We start from the raw sequence: 18,132 nt of genomic DNA on the forward strand, positions 1-18,132 counted from the left end.
CGTCCACGTCCGTCCAGCGTGTCGTGTCCTCTGAGGTCACGGGGTCATCGTTGTGTTCGCAGGCGACCGGGCGACCACCCGGCTGGGCGGCGCCGCGGGCCAGGTGGTCCGCGACTGTGAGGCGGCCCTGGAGGCTCTGGTGGGGTCTCTGCTGCAGGGCCACGTGACCCATGGCCACCTGCAGACCTGCCTGAGGCACCGGGAGGCGCTGAGGAGGCTCCATCAGCAGCGTACGAGCAGCACGCGCAGCCGGCGCCACGGTTACCACGGCCACCACGCAACGCCGAGCTTTAACGTCCCGTCGTCCACAGACGGCCAATCGGAGGCGGTCCCCGTGGACGCCGTGTTGGATCAGAGGGAGAAGGACCTGAGCGCCTTCAGGCAGCGCCGGGAGGAGATGGAGACGCTGATGAAGATGATGGGGAAGGTCACGGAGAGCATCACGGGTGAGGAGCCGTTCATGAAGATCACGTCTGGGTTTCAAACCGGCGCTCGTCTTCATATGAGGAACGGGAATGCATGACGATGATATTCACGTTCCTGAAGGACGGCGTGTTTCATGTCTGCACCACGCAGCATTTATTCTGATACATCGATTCATAAATCGATGTATCAGGATAATAATAAATAATAAATAATTGGGCATCCAGAAGCTTTTGGTAAAGTAAAAACATGCCCGGCTCTTTCAGGAGGTTGGATTGTCCGCTCTGGGCTCCTGTAGAAACATGGAGGCTCCGCCTCCTTCCGTAGATATGAAGGTCTCTTTCTCAGCTGAAGGAAACACAGCGATAAGTGATTATCCACCAATAGATGTGAACATTATATTCCATTTCTTAAATGCCACGCGCTGGCCCTTTAAGTGAGTGCTGGGTGGTTCTATTGGCCGTAACCCGGTTCCCGTCTCCCCAGTCCCTGACATGTCCCCCCTGGAGAAGCAGCACAGTGCCGACCTCCAGCCGGTGAGCCTGAACCAGCTGGTTCTGGTCCAGTCCTTCGATGCCGAGGGCCGGCTGAGGAAGTCCGGCCCGCCTCAGGTGCTCTGGTACAAAACCAGCATGGACGTCCTGAAGATGTCCGGCCAGATGCACCGACTGCGTCTCAGCAGCCTGGTTCTGTCCCGCTGGGTCGCGGGCGCCGCCTCCCTGGCGGCGGCCCGGCGGACTGGCCCGGCCCCTCTGCCGGTCACCCTGGCGCTGGTCTGTGAACACATCTGGAAGCCGCTGCTGGAGGAGTTCCGTCGGCTCGGCGCCGGCTTCGAGGACGAGAGCGTCACCTTCAGGGAGCTGGACCGGGTCCTGGTGGAGTCCGGAGACCGGGGGGACGGGGAGCTGCTGAGGAGGGAGCTGAGCCTCATGGCCGAGCCCGGGGCCCGCTGGCTGGAGCCCAGGCTGGCTCAGGTCCAGCAGTACCGGCAGCTGCGCCGGGCGGCGGCCGCGGCCTCCGTCACGCTGAGCATCGCGGAGCAGATGAAGCTCTCGGGGAACTTCACGGAGATCCACGTCCTCAGGCAGCTGGTGGGTCCTCTGGGCCCTCTGGGCTCACCCAGCATTTCAATTCAAGCACATTTCAAAGTATTTTAATGATTTTATTTAAGTATAGAAGAATATTTACCCAAGGTCTTTTATTTAAGATTTACATCAGCAGTTCACCTTTCAGCCACAAGAGGGAGCTTCAGCCTGGAGTCGGCCAACAGTGGACCTGATATATGAATGTTAGATAATAATCACAGTGGATGAGACACTGAGGATGATGATGAGGATGATGATGATGAATGTGATTGGCGTTCAGGTGAATGCCCACAATGAGAGAGAGAGAGAGAGAGACTGTGTGTGTGTGTGTGTGTGTGTGTGTGTGTGTGTGTGTGTGTGTGTGTGTGTGTGTGTGTGTGTGTGTGTGTGTGTGTGTGTGTGTGTGTGTGTGTGTGTGTGTGTGTGGTTAATTGACGCATTCATTTTCTCTGACTATTGATACGGTCTGTTGTCTTTAAAGTCACACACACTTCCCCCGAGACGGTCTCTTTAATCGGCGTGTGCCCTCAGGATGAGGACAGCTTCCAGCGGCGGGCTCTGGGCTCGCTGACCTCCGACCTGCTCCGGGCTCAGCAGTCGCTGTCCGGCGTGGGCGAGCAGCAGCGCTGCTGCCTGGAGGCGTTCCTGCAGAGCTGGGCGCTGGTCCACTGGGTCCAGGAGAACCTGCCGAGTGAGGGAACCGCATCTCGACACTCGCCTCCGCCCTGTGAGCGGTTCGCTGACCTCTCTGCCCCCCCGCACAGACGTGAGCGACATGAAGGTGTACGTGGACCTGGCCTCCATCTCCGCCGGGGAGAACGACGCGGAGATGGACCAGGTGGCGTGTTTCCACGACGCGGCGACGGGCTACGCCCCCCTGCTCTACGGCCTGCCGCCGCACGCCGGCCTGGAGGAGTTCCTGAGCTGCGCTCGGCCGGTGTGGGACGCCCAGGGCAGAGACCCCAAGCTGCCCGACAAGCTGGTACGGGCCTGTCCGGCGCCGCGGTGAGACCCCCGAGACCCCCGAGACCCCCGAGTGATGCCGATGTCGTTGCAGAGGGAGTCGAGCCGCCTGCTGAGCTGGCTGAAGGCCCTGAAGGAGACCCACGGCTCCGTGGAGCGGTCCTCGCTCACCCTGGCCTCGGACATCAACGCCGACGGAGTTTACCACGTCGGGTGGTCGGCTCTCTGCAAGGAGACGGTGAGTCTGAGGAGGACGTGTAGAGGTCCTCAGGAATCTGAAAGATATCTGCAGGTACGCAAGAAATAAATCACAACACGACGGAACGCACGCAGAAAAAGGGAAGAGAAGGTGATCTCTCGATGTGAAACCAGGACTGGTTGTGGAAAGTGGGAATGCTCCACACTGTCCATGTATCATAATCATACCCTGTACAGCGCTCACAAGAGGCCGGACACGTCCTAAAACCCCAACCGGGTTCGTACGGTTATGGAAAACCTGGAAAAGTCATGGAATTTTAAAATGGTCATTTCCAGGCCTGGAAAAGTCATCGAAAAAACTTAAATCATAAAAGTTTTGGAAAAGTCATGAACATGTGTGATAATCACATGTTCATTTACGCCGAGTTTGAAATCATGAATATGTTTTTTAAAGAAAGACGTGAAAGATATAAGCGTTCGCTCTCAATACGCAACATGTTCGACATGTTTCATGTTCATACCGACATTTGGTTTAAAGTCGTGTAAATCCGTTCACAATGTGTAAGAACCCGGCCCCAAGACACAGGAGGGCAAGTCGATGTGACTTCTTCTCTTAAGCTCTGGACCAGTTGGGTCACGAGACACGTCTCTGCTCTCCACACGGCATCTCCCAGAGGAACACACTGAGCTCCTTTGATCAAGTATAATTCCCCTTGTGCCGCTGTATGTTTGGTAATCTAGAGAATACAGCCTTGTGTCTCCAGAGATGCCTCCAGAACATGGTGTCGGTCACGGTGACCCGGGGCCCGGAGCAGAGGCGCTACCGGCTGGAGGAGCTGCTGGAGCTGCAGAACAAGCTGATGCTCATGTCGTCCAGAGGCGCTCAGGGCCGCGAGCAGGTCACCCGCTTCACGCAGGTCCGGAGCGTCCGGCGGGTTTCGTGGGCTCCGCGCGGTGGGCTGTGGTAACCCCTCCCCCTCCTCCAGGTCTTTGAAGGAGTCCAGCGACTGGCCGCCATCCTCCTCCGGATGCAGACGTCCGGCAACATGCTCTTCAGGGATTGGCTGGCCGAGGTGCGGTGCCGGGGGCAGCCGTGCGTCACGGCCGCCTTCCGGTCGCTGCGGGGCCGCGAGATGGCGCTGGGCGGCGAGGTCACGGAGCGGCTGCAGGCGCTGGCTCAGGCCATGGAGCGCTGCGAGGGGGAGTGGCGCTCCTACGTCGGCGAGATGCGCTCCCGCTTCGGCGTGCTGAACCTCTTCACCGCGGAGCAGCTGCTGTACCTGAGCCGCTCGCTGCACCAGGTGTGTCTCCGGCAGGCGCCGCTCCCCCCGCAGCTCCGGCTGCTGCTCTTCCCCATCAAGCCTCAGTGCTCCCTGAGCGACGTCACGGCGGCGTACGCAGCGGCCGTCGACGAAGACGAAGGGTCGGACGATGAAGATGGAATGGACTCGACGCCAGCCGAACAGGACGTGGAAGCGGCTCGAGATTTCATGGAGTTTTCTTCGGGGGAGGAGGAAGATGGCGAGGAGGAGGAGGCCGCAGACGGCCGGCTCCTCGAGGACGGCGGTCTGGAAGCCCTGTGGAGGAAGTTCAAAGAGGACATGCCGCGGCGCCTGGAGGAGCACCTGGACATGTCGCGTCTGGCCCGCTTCCTGTCCTGCCTCTCTGTGAGCGGCCGGCGGCCCTTGGCCCGGAGCCTCCCCCCGGCGCTGCAGGAGGGGAGGCCCCACCTGGTCCTCTGCCCCGGGGCCGAGGTGTTCTCCACCGTGCTGTCGCTCTACATGCAGAGCGCGGAGCAGCCGCTGCCCTCCGCCGACGAGGTGCTGGTCTGCCGAGAGGAGACCACGGAGGAGGAGGCGGAGCTCTTCCTCCGCCGGGCGCTCGGCCGCGGAGACGAGCGGAAGATCTACGCTCTGGTGAACCCGGGCGTGCTGGGATACGACGTCGGCGTGGCCGTGGGGGAGCTCCACGAGGCTCTGGAGAGGAGCGGCGACCCGCATTACCGCCTGGTCGTCGTCAGCGCGGCGGAGCACCAGCACCGGTACGTGCCCTCGTACTTCAGCGGCGCCAGAGTCCCGGCCGGGCTGAGCGTGACGGCGGAGGCGGCTCGGACGTATCTGCACCGCCACTTCACTCAGAGCCCGGGAGGTCCCGTCGCTCTGGTGTCCCCCGACCGGCTGTCAGTCTGGGCGCTGGCGTCTCGACGCCCGGCAGTTGGTACGAGGCTTAAGAATCACGACCGGTCAGAGGTTTGGGGTCACGGAGAAATAAATTTTTAAAAGCACCGTTTTTATCAATGAAGATAACATTAAATGAATCATAAATACTCTCCATAGTTAATGTGTTAATGACTATTCTCTGGTGTTAATGAAGTCTCTACAGAGGTGTGTAGAAGGTTAAAGTGAGGGTTAACCCTAACGCTCTACAGAGGTGTATAGAGGCCCATCTCCAGTGTTCTGATGGTACATTGTGTTATCGCCTTAGAAGACTAGCGGAGGGGTAGAAAACCATTCTAATCCTTTTTATGTGAGCGCAGCTGAAAACAGTTATGCTGCTGAGAGAAGCTGTAAAACTGGCCTTCCTTTGAGCCACAAGAAGAACTACATTAATATTTACAATAAACATCATTATTTATATCCTCCTCATAGCTTGACTATATTTTATATTTATTTTAAATTGGAGAGTTTTCATTGAAAACACAACATTGTCTGGGTGACCCCGAACTTCTGATCGGTAGTGTATCTAAAAACAGTTTTGTTCACCATCCTGATCAAACTTGGGGCTGTGGCAGTTTGTCTTGACGTCCGTTTGTCCGTCGGTCTCGATAGGGAAATCCCTTTACGTGGATCGTTTGTTTGAGAAGTTGAAGCAGGAGTCTTCCGGAGCAAATCACATCCGGATCCGACTGATTGAGCCACGCGTCGATGTCGACTCTTTGATCAAGAGTCTATCGGAGAAGCTGGCCCCCTTGAGGGAGCAGGACCCGGTCCTCCTGCACATCGACACCGCCGGGGTGAGTCCTCGTCTCCGCAGAGCGCTCGCTCCGTCGCCGGACGTCCCGAGAGCTTCTCCTTCACCTGTGTTTCCTGCCAGGTGCGTTCAGGTCTGGAGGAGCTCCTGTTCCACCTGCTGGTTCTGGGCTGTCTGAGCGACAGCCACGGCGTACTGTGGAGGAGGAACGCTGCTCACCTGATCACCGTGGAGGTCCTGAGGACACACACATCCTCTCCCAACCAGCCGGAAGAGGTATCCGTGTGTGGCAGAGCATCGTGTTTTACACTAGCATGTGTCTGAAATGATGTCAGCATACAACTTTTTAAAGGTCAAGTCAGCATGTGCACGTGTCACAGATCATTTATAGCTCCTCTAAATGAGTGCAGTGTGCGTTAGTCAATGCAGTTTTTTGGGTTGTTGAGAATGGACATTGGACTAATCATACCGTCCCACTCCGTTGGTCTTGATGGGCACGTCTGTTTTATTCCTATTAACAAACCAAAGAAAAGGAGAAGAACATTCTTTGAAGAAATGCATTCATACTCATATTAATATTCCATCGCCCACACTAACCTGTCTTAACGTGGGGCCCCATACATCTCTGAATGCAATGCCTTAAATGTCTTCTAATTTGCAAATGATGTTTAATTAAATGATTTGAAGCATTTGGTAGGTTTGGTCTCTCGGTTCCAGATGAAGGCTTCTGGCTCTTTTTAAATGCAAAGCAAAATTACAAAATGTCCTCAGACAGCCTTTAATAACATGTATATATGTGTTTTAATTTGCTCACACAGATGAAGCTTGGACTTCTTGACATTCTGCCCACCATCCATTGTCGCCCTCCAAAGGAGGTGAAGGAGCTGCTGGCCAGTCGACGGACTCAGACCTCCGATCCCCTCATGGATGAGCAGGCGTTTGGCAGTGCGGGCGTTCAGAGACCTTATCAATACCTGAGGCTCTACAGCAGCAATCAGATTCTGGATCACTTCAAATACCAGGAGGGATCCATCGTGGGGGATCCCATCGATTGTCTCAATCAGTTTCTGAAATACTGTGGCATGCACGATCCGTCTTGGGCTGAGCTGAAGAACTTCTCCTGGTTCCTCAATGTGCAACTGAAAGACTGCGAGAACTCCGTTTTCTGCGATCCCGACTTCTTGGCAGACCAGCTGCCTGGTTTCAAGGGCTTTATCGTGAAGTTCATGATTCTAATGTCAAGAGATTTTGCCTCGCCGTCTCTGAACACCTCTGATGAAAGTCCCACGCTGCACGTTGACACGAGTCCGGAGGTCGACCTCCTGACCCTCCGTAAGCATTGGGAGAACCAGGCTCATCCCTACATTTTCTTTAATGCCGACCGATTCTCAATGTCTTTCCTCGGCTTTAATGTGATACGTCAGGGGCCAAACCGACTGGACGCGGTCGATCCTCGAAGCGGAATAGTCCTGATGGAAAACGTGATGTCGCAAAAACTGTTTGAGGGTCTGGAACGCCAAAGGATCTCTCTCACCGGAGACTTTGACCAGTTGCCCCGTGCGGACAAAATCAGAAGGATTTCCTTGGTCGTCGGTGCCGAGAAAGGAATAATGGACAGAACGTTTGATCCAGACCCGACGTATGAGCTCACCGCCGACAACGTGATGAAGATGCTGGCCATACACATGAGATTCCGGTGTGGAATCCCAGTTGTGATCATGGGAGAGACCGGCTGCGGGAAAACCAGATTAGTCCGTTTCCTGTGTGCTCTGCAGAGGGAGGACAAGCCGGTAGAGAACATGGTTCTTGTCAAGGTACACGGTGGAACCACGGCGGAGATGATCTACAGAAAGGTGAGGGAGGCGGAGGTCCTTGCCAGAGAGAACCGTAGAATCCACCAGCTGGACACCATTTTGTTCTTTGACGAAGGCAACACCACAGAGGCCATTTTTGCCATCAAGGAAGTCCTGTGTGACCAAACCATGAAAGGGGAACCTCTGACGGCAAACAGTGGCTTGAAAATAATAGCTGCTTGCAATCCCTACAGGAAACACTCACTTGAAATGGTGGAACGTCTGGAACGTGCTGGTTTAGGTTACAGGGTGAAGGCCGACGAAACGGAGGACCGCCTCGGCAAAGTCCCTATGCGTCAGCTGGTGTACAGGGTTCACCCGCTGCCTCCGAGCATGGCGGCCTTGGTGTGGGACTTTGGTCAGTTGAGCGATTCAACCGAACTGTCCTACATCCGACAGATCGTCCAGAAGCAAGTCGTCGACCATCGCTTGCCGGCGACCTGCAAGGACATCATTTCAAATGTGCTCGCAGCCTCCCAGAAATACTTGCGCAGTCGGGAAAACGAGTGCAGCTTTGTGAGCCTCAGAGATGTGGAGAGGTCGATGAAAGTGCTGGTTTGGTTCTACCAGCATAGCGAGGACCTGTTCAAGGACTGCTCTCAACTCAGTGAGGCTCACATAGCACTGAAGTGCTTGATTCTTTCGGTTGGCGTCTGCTACTACCCGTCTCTGGTGGACAAAGAGCAGTACCTCTCTGTCGTTTGTCGGTACTTTCCGGACCCTCTGTGCCATTCGACAGCATTGCAAGAGGAGATTTCATCCTGCCAGGACTTCTTCCTTCACAACATACAGACGAGGGAGACCATAGCCAAAAACGTTGCACTCAAAGAGAACGTGTTCCTCATGGTGGTTTGCATTGAGCTCAGGATCCCACTCTTTCTGGTTGGCAAGCCAGGCAGCTCCAAGTCGCTTGCTAAAACCGTGGTGGCGGATGCCATGCAGGGCCAGAACTCCCACTGCGACCTATTCAAGAAACTCAAGCAAGTTCACATGGTTTCCTTCCAGTGCAGTCCTCACTCGAGTCCGGAGGGCATCATCGGGACCTTCAAGAACTGTGCCCGGTTCCAGAAGGACAAAAACATGGACGAGTATGTGTCGGTGGTGGTGCTCGATGAGATAGGACTCGCAGAAGATTCTCCTCAGATGCCCCTGAAGACCCTTCACCCTCTCTTGGAGGACGGTTGCATTGACAACGACAAGCCAGATCCACACATGAAAGTCGGCTTCGTTGGCATTTCCAACTGGGCTCTGGACCCAGCAAAGATGAACAGAGGGATATTTGTGTCCAGATGGGATCCGAGTGAGGATGAACTTGTGGAAACTGCCAAAGGAATTTGTTCATCCTCCAAACCAGTTCTCCTGCAAATCAAACACCTGTTCCCATCTTTGGCAAAGGCCTTCTTGACCATCTGTAAGGAGACAACAAAGAATCAGTTCTTTGGTCTCAGGGATTATTACAGCCTGGTCAAAATGCTCTTTGCTGTTGTCAAATCAACACGACAAGAACCGGACGGTGGACAGCTGGTAGAGGCCATCTTGCGGAACTTCAGTGGACAACCAGAGGGTTTTGACCCCGTCATATTTTTCCACGAGGTTCTCCAAAACTTAACGGAAATTCCGAGACCGAGCACTTTGCAAATGGTGAAAAAGAATCTTGACCACGACACCGACCAGGTGAGCCGTTACCTCCTGTTGCTGACCACCAACAACGCAGCGCTGCATTTCCTTCAGAGACAAATCTTTGCCAAAGGAGACTATCCTGCGCCTGAGATCGTCTTTGGCTCGGGGTTCCCAAAGGACCAGGAATATGCCCAAATCTGCCGAAACGTCAACCGGGTGAAAACATGCATGGAGACCGGGCGCACCGTCATCCTCCTCAACATGCAGAACCTTTACGAAAGCTTGTACGACGCCTTGAACCAGTACTACGTGTACCTCAGCAAGCAGCAGTACGTTGATCTCGGTCTCGGCTCCCACAGAGTGAAATGTCGTGTGCATACGAACTTCAGACTGGTGGTGGTAGAGGACCAGAAGAAGGTCTACGAGCACTTCCCCATGCCGCTCATCAACAGGCTGGAGAAACACCGCGTGGACAGGAGCACCGACCTGGAGCCGTGGCAGCTCCGGGTCCTCCACAAGCTGAAGGCCTGGGTGGAGGAATTCTCAGGTGAGGCCTCAGCAGATTTCAAGCAATCTGACATTTTTGTTGGCTATCACGGCGATGCCTGTGCCAGCGCTCTCTTGCAAGCATTGGAAAGGAGAGCACAGCGAGCTGATGACGGTGCAGTGGAAGGAGACCAACCCAGCAGAAGACTGGACTCACATCCCAATGAAGAGGGAGCCGATCAAAAGGACGATCCGTTGGGTGATGCTATGGACACTGAGGTCGCAGGAAAAGAACGAGGAATCGAGTCGATCGACGAGAACAACGAGATGTCCGAGGGCGAAGACTTGATGGAGGTGGAAATCGCTGCTGGGGAAAACGAGGAAGAGGAGATCTTTGATTCAGCGAAATGTTTCTTGTTGAACTGTGTCACCCCTGACGCCGTTCTGAGGCTCAAGTATTCCGATTTAGCAAACCAGGAGAAGGAGAAGCTTCAGAGAATGTACTTCCAACAGCAGCATCACCATTCCCTCCGAAGCTTCCTGCAGGATGGCCTGGACAAGCACCAGGGGGCCAACAGGTTTCTGGAGGTAGGCGTCAAGCTACTGTCTTTTTTCCCACTTCTTTAAAAAATGTGAACAAGTTGTTGATGCCCACCTTTTGTTTGTTCCCAGATAACCACATTCTCCAGCTTGCTAACCCGATCGGACGTCAGGGTTGTTGCCCCTGCTCTCGGACTGCAGGCGGAGAGCCTCCTCCTGCTCTCGCTGCACCAGTTTGACACCGAGGTCTCCTTCTGCAACAAGATACGGTACGAGCTATCCGGATAACGGCAACGTTACTCTTTATCAATGATATTTGTGTCTTTACATCTTTCTCTCGATCTCCTTTCTGTGTCAGGGGCTTCCTTGGAGATGCTGGACCCTCTCTTCACATCCTGTTGATCCAGATGGACCCGGAGGAATCCCACTGCAGTGACGAGCTCATCGCATCAGCAAAGTGAGGCTCCATGACGACTTCATCAACCAGTTGCAACATGAGTTTGTGCACGTTTCAGACCAGATGTGTTGATGCTGCCTCTAGATACTGCACCATGAACTACTTGACGTCTCCGGAGGGTCAGACCTGCTGGGTGATTTTCATTGTGAAGGTTTCTAGGATCCCAAGTAAATCCCAGTACATCGGTTTCCAAGGAGGTGAGTGCTACGTAAAATATGATGTTTATTGCAATAAGTCCCGCCCCTCGAATGCAGACTGGCCAATCACGGCGCAGCATTGTCCACCGTCTCCATCTCCATCACTTTTCCTCTTCAGCGTCCATCTTCACCTCCTTGTCTTCTCTGCTGGGTCACCAGATAAAAGGATCGTTTTGTGCTTGTCCCCACAGGAGTGTGGCGCTCGGTGCACATCGATGACCTCAGGGACTCGGAGGACATGAGCCTGAACCTGCTGGTTTACTGTGGAACTCTCATCAGCAACCTCCTCCACCCTGCAGGTAGGGACCTGCACACCCTCTGGGTGTCGAACGTGGCTTTACTGTTGTCTAATAAAGCACATTTATTCTCTTTAACAATAGAACATCGTGACGACGGAGAAGCTGCGAGGACGAGTCGAGACTCTCAGGTAGACAGAGAAGTGAGTTTAAAGTGATAGACCTCCTTCACACGTGTAACACGTGTAACCGTGTGTCCAGGGAGACGCAGCCCGCCTCCACCCGCTGGCCCTGGTGAGGTCGTGTATCCAGAAGGCGGTGGGCTTGCTGAGGGACCCTCACGGCATGACGTCGCGCAGCATGCAGCGGATGCACATCCTCCTGACTCTGCTGGGGGCGGGGCCAGTGCCAATGGGAGGTAAATATTGATTTATCTATCGTCTTTTGTTTTTAGGATGTATCTGCAGGCCTGCGAATGGGTTAGTTAATCACTTATAATCTCTTTCTTTGTGAATTATGACTAAATACACAACGAATGTGTTTACTTTATTGAAGCTCGCTTCCAGGAGGTGTTGTTGAGTAGACTGGCCGAGGCGTTGGCGCGGCGAGAGGAAATGATGGACGCCCCGGAGCAGTGGGTGAGCATGGAGGCCCGGAAGCGCCCGGCTCTGCAGGAGGGAGGAACTCTGAGGTAAAGAAGACTTTAAGATTGAGAGATGTGTCTTTGGCTCCAGTTGTTGGATCTCAGAAGTTCCCTTTGTGTGCATTGTTTGAAGACACACGCTGTGGCGCCGGCTTCAGTCCACCGTGACGCCCATCTTGGCCCACATGCTGGAGGTCATGGACCGGTTCGCCAGCCTGGACCTGCTGAGTGACGGGAGGCTGAGCCGCGGCCTGGGGGCGCTGTGGCTGGACGTCCTGGCAGACTCTCAGATTCTGGACCTGACACCTCTTCAACACCAAAGGTGTGATGGGTTCACCTCGAGACCTCACAGACTAGCGGGAAGAAAACATCCAAAATACACATTTAGAGGTTTTATTTGACTACTTTGTTTATTTGCGTCCGTAGATGTATCCTCAATGCCGTGGCCTCATTTGCATATTTAAACACAACATTTCAGAAAACTTGTAATACAAACAAATAATGTATTCCTCCTTTTAAAAAGGGCTTCATAAGTCGATCATCGCCTGAATCTTACCTGGACATTTCTTTATCTGTTCTAATACGTCAACAAAATGAAAACTTTATCCAATGTTCACATTTCTGTTGTGGAAGCTCATATCAGATTTTAAAGAGCTTTATTTGCATGTCTTGGTAAGTGAGTAATAAACTGGGGGTTCAAGGTGAGATCTTTGAGTCGTTTATGTTTCTCCTTTCAACAAAAGGCTTCCATCATGTTTTGTTCTCGTCCTCTAGTGACTCAGACCAGGAAGTGGCCGTGCATCATCACTACTTCCTGTTAGACGGTGCAGAGCAGTCCTGCTCCGCCCCGTTCAGCTGGCTGGTCAGACGGCATCTGGAAAGCTTGTGGGAGGAGTCAGAGTTCATGCCAGGTTGGCCTCCATCTTTACACATGACCTCTACTTCACAAGCACACTCTCACGAGCAGATAAAGAACACGTCGTGTAGGTTTCAAGTGGGTTGAACCGGTTTCCCTCAGAGACGACGGAGGACAGCTCGGGGAGGATCCTCCAGCTGGTGAGCAGCTTCTCCGGCAGCCGGCTGGGCGGCCACCTGCAGAAGCTCCCCGCCGAGGAGCGCCGGGCGTACGGGCTCCTCTACCTGCGGGACTTCCTGCTGCTGTCGCTGAAGATCGAGTCGAGCGACGAGCTGAAGGTACGCGGTGAGGGGTTCAGGTGCAGCGCGCCGTGAGGGGTTCAGGTGCAGCGCGGTGAGGGGTTCAGGTGCAGCGCGGTGAGGCATTCAGGTGCAGCGCGGTGAGGGGTTCAGGTGCAGCGCCGTGAGGCGTTCAGGTGCAGCGCGGTGAGGGGTTCAGGTGCAGCGGTAACGAGCGCTCTTCTTCAGGTGTTCTCCAGGGCCGTGCTGGGCTGCGTGGCCGAGCTCCAGAGCTCCGCGGGCGACGCCCCCCCGGAGCTCTCGCCGGCCTGGATAACGGCCGCCGCCGAGCGCTTCGCCCCGAGGCTGGACTGCCTCCGCCACGCCTTCCGGCTGCAGCCGCGGCTAGCCGCCGCCGTCCATCAGCAGGCGTCAGAGGCGGAGCCACGAGAAATGGTGAGAATCACAAATGAACGCGATTGTTGAACATTTAGCTCTAAAGACGATCGGCTCCCTCCCTGAGCTAACATGCTAAGCGTTAGCGTGACCCTTGACCTCTGGCGTTTAGGTGGAGGACATCGTAGCTCTGGCCGTCTGCGTTGAAGGCGTCTCGCTGCAGGCCGTGACCTCCGTCACCTCGCTGCAGGACTGCCGGTCCTTGGTGGTCAGGGTGGAGGTCCTGCAGCCGTGTCTGGACCGGGCGCTCGGCCGGAAGTACAGAACCCTGTGCAGCGCCGGCTGCCTGCAGCACCTGGACTCCATCAGGTGAGTCCTTCACGGGCGGTCTACATACAGGCGGTGTACATACAGGCGGTCTACATACAGGCGGTGTACGTACAGGCGGTCTACATACAGGTGGTGTACGTACAGGCGGTCTACATACAGGCGGTGTACATACAGGCGGTCTACATACAGGCGGTCTACGTACAGGCGGTCTCCATACAGGCGGTGCACATACAGGCGGTGTACATACAGGCGGTCTACATACAGGCGGTCTACATACAGGCAGTGTACATACAGGCGGTCTACATACAGGCGGTCTACGTACAGGCGGTCTACGTACATGCGGCGTACGTACATGCGGTCTACATACAGGCGGTGTACATACAGGCGGCGTACGTATAGGCGGCGTACTTACAGGAGGTCTACGTACAGGCGGTGTACATACAGGCGGTCTACGTACAGGCGGTGTACATACAGGCGGTGTACATACAGGCGGTGTACATACATGCGGTGTACGTACAGGCGGTCTACATACAGGCGGTGTACGTACAAGCGGTGTACGTACAGGCGGTCTACGTACAGGCGGTCTACGTACAGATGGTCTACATACAGGCGGTGTGCATACAGGCGGTGTACGTACAGGCGGTGTACATACAGGCGGTGTACATACAGGCGGTGTACATACATGCGGTGTACGTACAGGCGGTCTACATACAGGCGGTGTACGTACAGGCGGTGTACGTACAGGCAGTGTACATACAGGCGGTCTACGTACAGGCGGTCTACGTACAGATGGTCTACATACAGGCGGTCTACATACAGGCGGTGTACGTACAGGCGGTCTACGTACAGGCGGTGTACGTACAGGCGGTCTACGTACAGGCGGTCTACGTACAGATGGTCTACATACAGGCGGTCTACCTACAGGCGGTGTACGTACAGGCGGTCTACGTACAGGCGGTCTACGTACAGATGGTCTACATACAGGCGGTGTACATACAGGCGGTCTACGTACAGGCGGTGTACATACAGGCGGTCCTCTCGTCCTCCAGGTCTCAGTGGGACCGGCTGCTCGTCGTCTCGTCCTTCATCCAGAACGTCGTCCTGAGAGTCGATGACGACTCGAGGCTGAGAGAGACGTCCCTGAAGCACTGCAACCTTCTCCTCAAGGTAAGGACACATGTCTTAGGTCTCACCTGAAGGGAAGGACACATGTCTCAGGTCTCAGGTGTTGTGTGTGGTGTCTCTTTGAGTCTTTGAGTCTTGTCTCCTCCCAGCTGCTGCAGGACTCTCCTGCCATGAGCAGCGTGGTCTCTCTGCAGCAGCTCATCCGGGTCCTCAACTCCTTCCACGACGAGTGTACCAGCGAGGCTCTGAGGTCAGGAACCACCACAACAACAACAACAACAATAAAAAACAACATACCACTAGAACCCCTCTAATGACCCTCTGCGTGCAGGCCGGGCGCCTCCTGTCCGGTGTGTCTGGCGGCGCTCTCGCAGCCGGCCGTGCTGCCGTGCCTCCACGTGGTCTGCTCGCCGTGTCTCCGCCTCCTGCGGGACCGCAGGTGTCCTCAGTGCCGGGCGGAGCTGCCGCCCGACTTCGCGCCGACCGTCTCTCCCTCCGTCCAGTGAGTGCAGACGAAGCGCTTCTCGGGACCCGAGGCTCGGCTTCTTTGCGGTGACCTTTGACCCTTCTCGCGGTGCAGGGCGGCGCTCCGGCAGCACGCGGCCGTCAGAGACCGCTGCAACGCCTTCTTCCTGGAGGTGGTGTCCAGGTTCTACCTCTCCGAGGGCCAGAGGCCCGGAGACGGGGTGGTGGAGCTGCTCTTCTCCCTGCTGGTGTCCGCTAGCGGTCAGTGGGGGAACGCGTGGAGATGAGGGCGCGATGGACGATAAGATGACCGTGTTGTTGTTGTGGTTGTTGTTGTGATGCAGGAGACGTGTACAGGACCCGAGAGCTCACTCCCTTCCTGGAGTGCGTGGACAACAGTCCGGTGGTGAGGTCCGTGCTGCCCAAGCTGCTGCTGCAGCACAGGTGAGGGCCGGAGGGGGCGGAGTCAGGGCCGGAGGGGGCGGAGTCAGGGTGGTTCCTCAGATCCTGGTGTGTAAATGTCGGTGCGTGTCAGTTTCCAGCAGGTGAAGACTCACATTCAGACGTACCTGAGGAACCTGGAGGAGAACCTTCTGACCCGAGAGGACCGGACGGAGCTCTACCTGCTGTTCGTCAACTGCTTCCAGGTACAAGTCCATTTTGTTTATATATAATATATTACTTAAATATATATATATTATATATAATAATATATATATTTATATATATATATATTATAAATATGATGGAATGTAATATATTATATAAAATATATATATATATAAATATCTTATAGAAACTATATATATTATATATATATATAATATATATTATATATATTATATATATATATTTATATAATATATATAAATTATATTTATTATTTATATATATTATGTATAATATATTCGATTATATGATTAGATATTCCTTTATTAGTCCCACAGTGGGTACATTTCACTCTCGTCGTCGTTGTTGTGTCCAGGACTCTCTGTTGTGCTCTGACGCCAGAGGAGAGGAGCCGAGCCGAGACGAGACGGCGGCGTTCCTGAGCGCCGTCGCCGGGCGGCGGACTGCGGATCGGCGCCGGGACCCGGCCGAGTTCCTCCTGGACGCGGCCAGACTCCGAGTGTGTCTGAGCGCCGCCGCCCGGCTGCTGCAGGGCGCCGCGCCTCAAGGTGAGCGACGGCCGCTGAGACGCCGCCGGGTGTGTGTTCCCAGAAGGGAAATAAAGCAGCGTGTGTTTCAGGCGTGGAGGCGGAGTACCTGCAGCAGGTGAAGGCGGCGTGCGAGGGCGGAGCCAACGACTGGCACCGGGTTTACCTGCTGCGAGCGCTCCACCGGCTGGCCGGTGTGGACCGCCTCCTGACCCTGATGAGCGACCCGGCCTGGAGCTGGTTGTTCCCTCCAGAGCTGCTGCGGCGGCAGGTGAAGACCTCAGAGTCCTTCACCGGGGCTCAGTGTGCAGGGTTCTGGTTCTTGTCTTCATGTGATCCCTTCATTGTTTGCCGGATGAATCGTTCATCTATAAAATGTCTGAAAAATTAGAGGAATGTCAAAAAAATCTATATTATATATACAATATCTAAATGTATGTATTATTATTATCCAGTAATCCTCCTAAAATTGAACGTCAATAAACCGCTGTCACTTTATAAGTAAAATCTAATCTCTCATTCTGGCTTCCCAATAATCAAATATATAAATATAACCAATAATCAGGGCAATCTGCCACATTTTCTAGCATTTTTTCTTAAATGTGACGAAATAGTTTCTCAAAATAGTTACAAACTAGAACGGGCACTCGGTAGAGCGCATATCTTTGCATATCACAAGATTGGGCATTGAATTATGAACATGTTGGCATTAGTTGCATGCCAATTGGATAAAAATTGACCGTGCTATGGTAAAAAGAAGATTTTGACCTATCCACGACCTTGACCTTTGACCCGATTGATCCCAAAATCTAATCAAATGGTCCCCGGATAATAACCAATCATCCCGCCAAATTTCATGCGATTCAAGAGGATGTTGACCTTTTCATGACCTTGACCTTTGACCCGATCGATCCCAAAATCGAATCAAATGCTCCCCGGATAATAACCAATCATCCCAACAAATTTCATGCGATTCGGTTTAAAATTTATTTATTTTATTCGAATAACACGCATACAAACAAATAAATAAATAAATACACGGCGATCAAAACATAACCTTCCGCATTTTCAATGCGAAGGTAATTACGTTTTTCTTTAATGGCTAATTACTTCAGCTCAATTAAAGCTATCAATTAATTTAAACTAATCCTATTAAGATTATTAGAGCACGAGGTACAATCAATAACATCACATGGAACTCCGATTGATCTCAATCACTAAAATATAACACACTTTTTTTAAAGAGTGATTGATAACCCCCTATTAATTACCTTCGCATTGAAAATGCCGGAAGGTTATGTTTTGATCGCCGTGTATTTATTTATTATTTATTTATTTGTATGCGTGTTATTCGCAAAACTCAAAAAGCATTGAACCGAATCGCATGACATTTGGTGGGATGATTGGTTATTATCCGGGGACCAGTTGATTAGATTTTGGGATCGATCGGGTCAAAGGTCAAGGTCAAAGGTCATGAACAGGTCAAAATCTTTCGCAAAACTCAAAAAGCATTGAACCGAATCGCATGGAATTTGGTGGGATGATTGTTTATTATCCGGGGACCAGTTGATTAGATTTTGGGATCGATCGGGTCAAAGGTCAAGGTCAAAGGTCATGAACAGGTCAAAATCTTTCGCAGAACTCAAAAAGTATTGCACCGAATCGCATGAAATTTGGTGGGATGATTGTTTATTATCCGGGGACCAGTTGATTAGATTTTGGGATCGATCGGGTCAAAGGTCAAGGTCATGAACAGGTCAAATCTTCTTGAATCACGTGGAATTTGGTGGGATGATTGGTTATTATCCAGAGACCATTTGATTAGATTTTGGGATCAATCGGGTCAAAGGTCAA

General features: G+C 53.3%; 1 protein-coding gene across 2 annotated transcripts in view; it reads left to right on the plus strand.

The window, feature by feature from the left end:
* The window catches only part of rnf213b (ring finger protein 213b), a 37,487-nt gene that overhangs the window by 12,800 nt on the left and 6,555 nt on the right, over window positions 1-18,132 (plus strand). For both annotated transcript variants that reach the window (XM_056429171.1, XM_056429170.1), the window contains exons 14-44: window positions 63-230; window positions 312-446; window positions 910-1,514; window positions 2,040-2,199; window positions 2,273-2,490; window positions 2,566-2,709; window positions 3,434-3,586; window positions 3,656-4,886; window positions 5,498-5,682; window positions 5,763-5,915; window positions 6,458-10,186; window positions 10,271-10,407; window positions 10,497-10,595; window positions 10,680-10,792; window positions 10,984-11,091; window positions 11,173-11,219; window positions 11,290-11,446; window positions 11,584-11,719; window positions 11,805-11,993; window positions 12,446-12,582; window positions 12,690-12,865; window positions 13,055-13,261; window positions 13,374-13,570; window positions 14,581-14,698; window positions 14,806-14,906; window positions 14,988-15,158; window positions 15,237-15,382; window positions 15,466-15,565; window positions 15,657-15,768; window positions 16,107-16,299; window positions 16,371-16,549. In XM_056429171.1, coding sequence (XP_056285146.1) covers window positions 63-230; window positions 312-446; window positions 910-1,514; window positions 2,040-2,199; window positions 2,273-2,490; window positions 2,566-2,709; window positions 3,434-3,586; window positions 3,656-4,886; window positions 5,498-5,682; window positions 5,763-5,915; window positions 6,458-10,186; window positions 10,271-10,407; window positions 10,497-10,595; window positions 10,680-10,792; window positions 10,984-11,091; window positions 11,173-11,219; window positions 11,290-11,446; window positions 11,584-11,719; window positions 11,805-11,993; window positions 12,446-12,582; window positions 12,690-12,865; window positions 13,055-13,261; window positions 13,374-13,570; window positions 14,581-14,698; window positions 14,806-14,906; window positions 14,988-15,158; window positions 15,237-15,382; window positions 15,466-15,565; window positions 15,657-15,768; window positions 16,107-16,299; window positions 16,371-16,549 — 9,704 coding nt within the window. The remainder of the gene's footprint in view (window positions 1-62; window positions 231-311; window positions 447-909; window positions 1,515-2,039; window positions 2,200-2,272; window positions 2,491-2,565; window positions 2,710-3,433; window positions 3,587-3,655; window positions 4,887-5,497; window positions 5,683-5,762; window positions 5,916-6,457; window positions 10,187-10,270; window positions 10,408-10,496; window positions 10,596-10,679; window positions 10,793-10,983; window positions 11,092-11,172; window positions 11,220-11,289; window positions 11,447-11,583; window positions 11,720-11,804; window positions 11,994-12,445; window positions 12,583-12,689; window positions 12,866-13,054; window positions 13,262-13,373; window positions 13,571-14,580; window positions 14,699-14,805; window positions 14,907-14,987; window positions 15,159-15,236; window positions 15,383-15,465; window positions 15,566-15,656; window positions 15,769-16,106; window positions 16,300-16,370; window positions 16,550-18,132) is intronic.

The sequence above is a fragment of the Pseudoliparis swirei genome, chromosome 13, assembly GCF_029220125.1.
Source record: "Pseudoliparis swirei isolate HS2019 ecotype Mariana Trench chromosome 13, NWPU_hadal_v1, whole genome shotgun sequence".
Taxonomy (NCBI): Eukaryota; Metazoa; Chordata; class Actinopteri; order Perciformes; family Liparidae; genus Pseudoliparis; species Pseudoliparis swirei.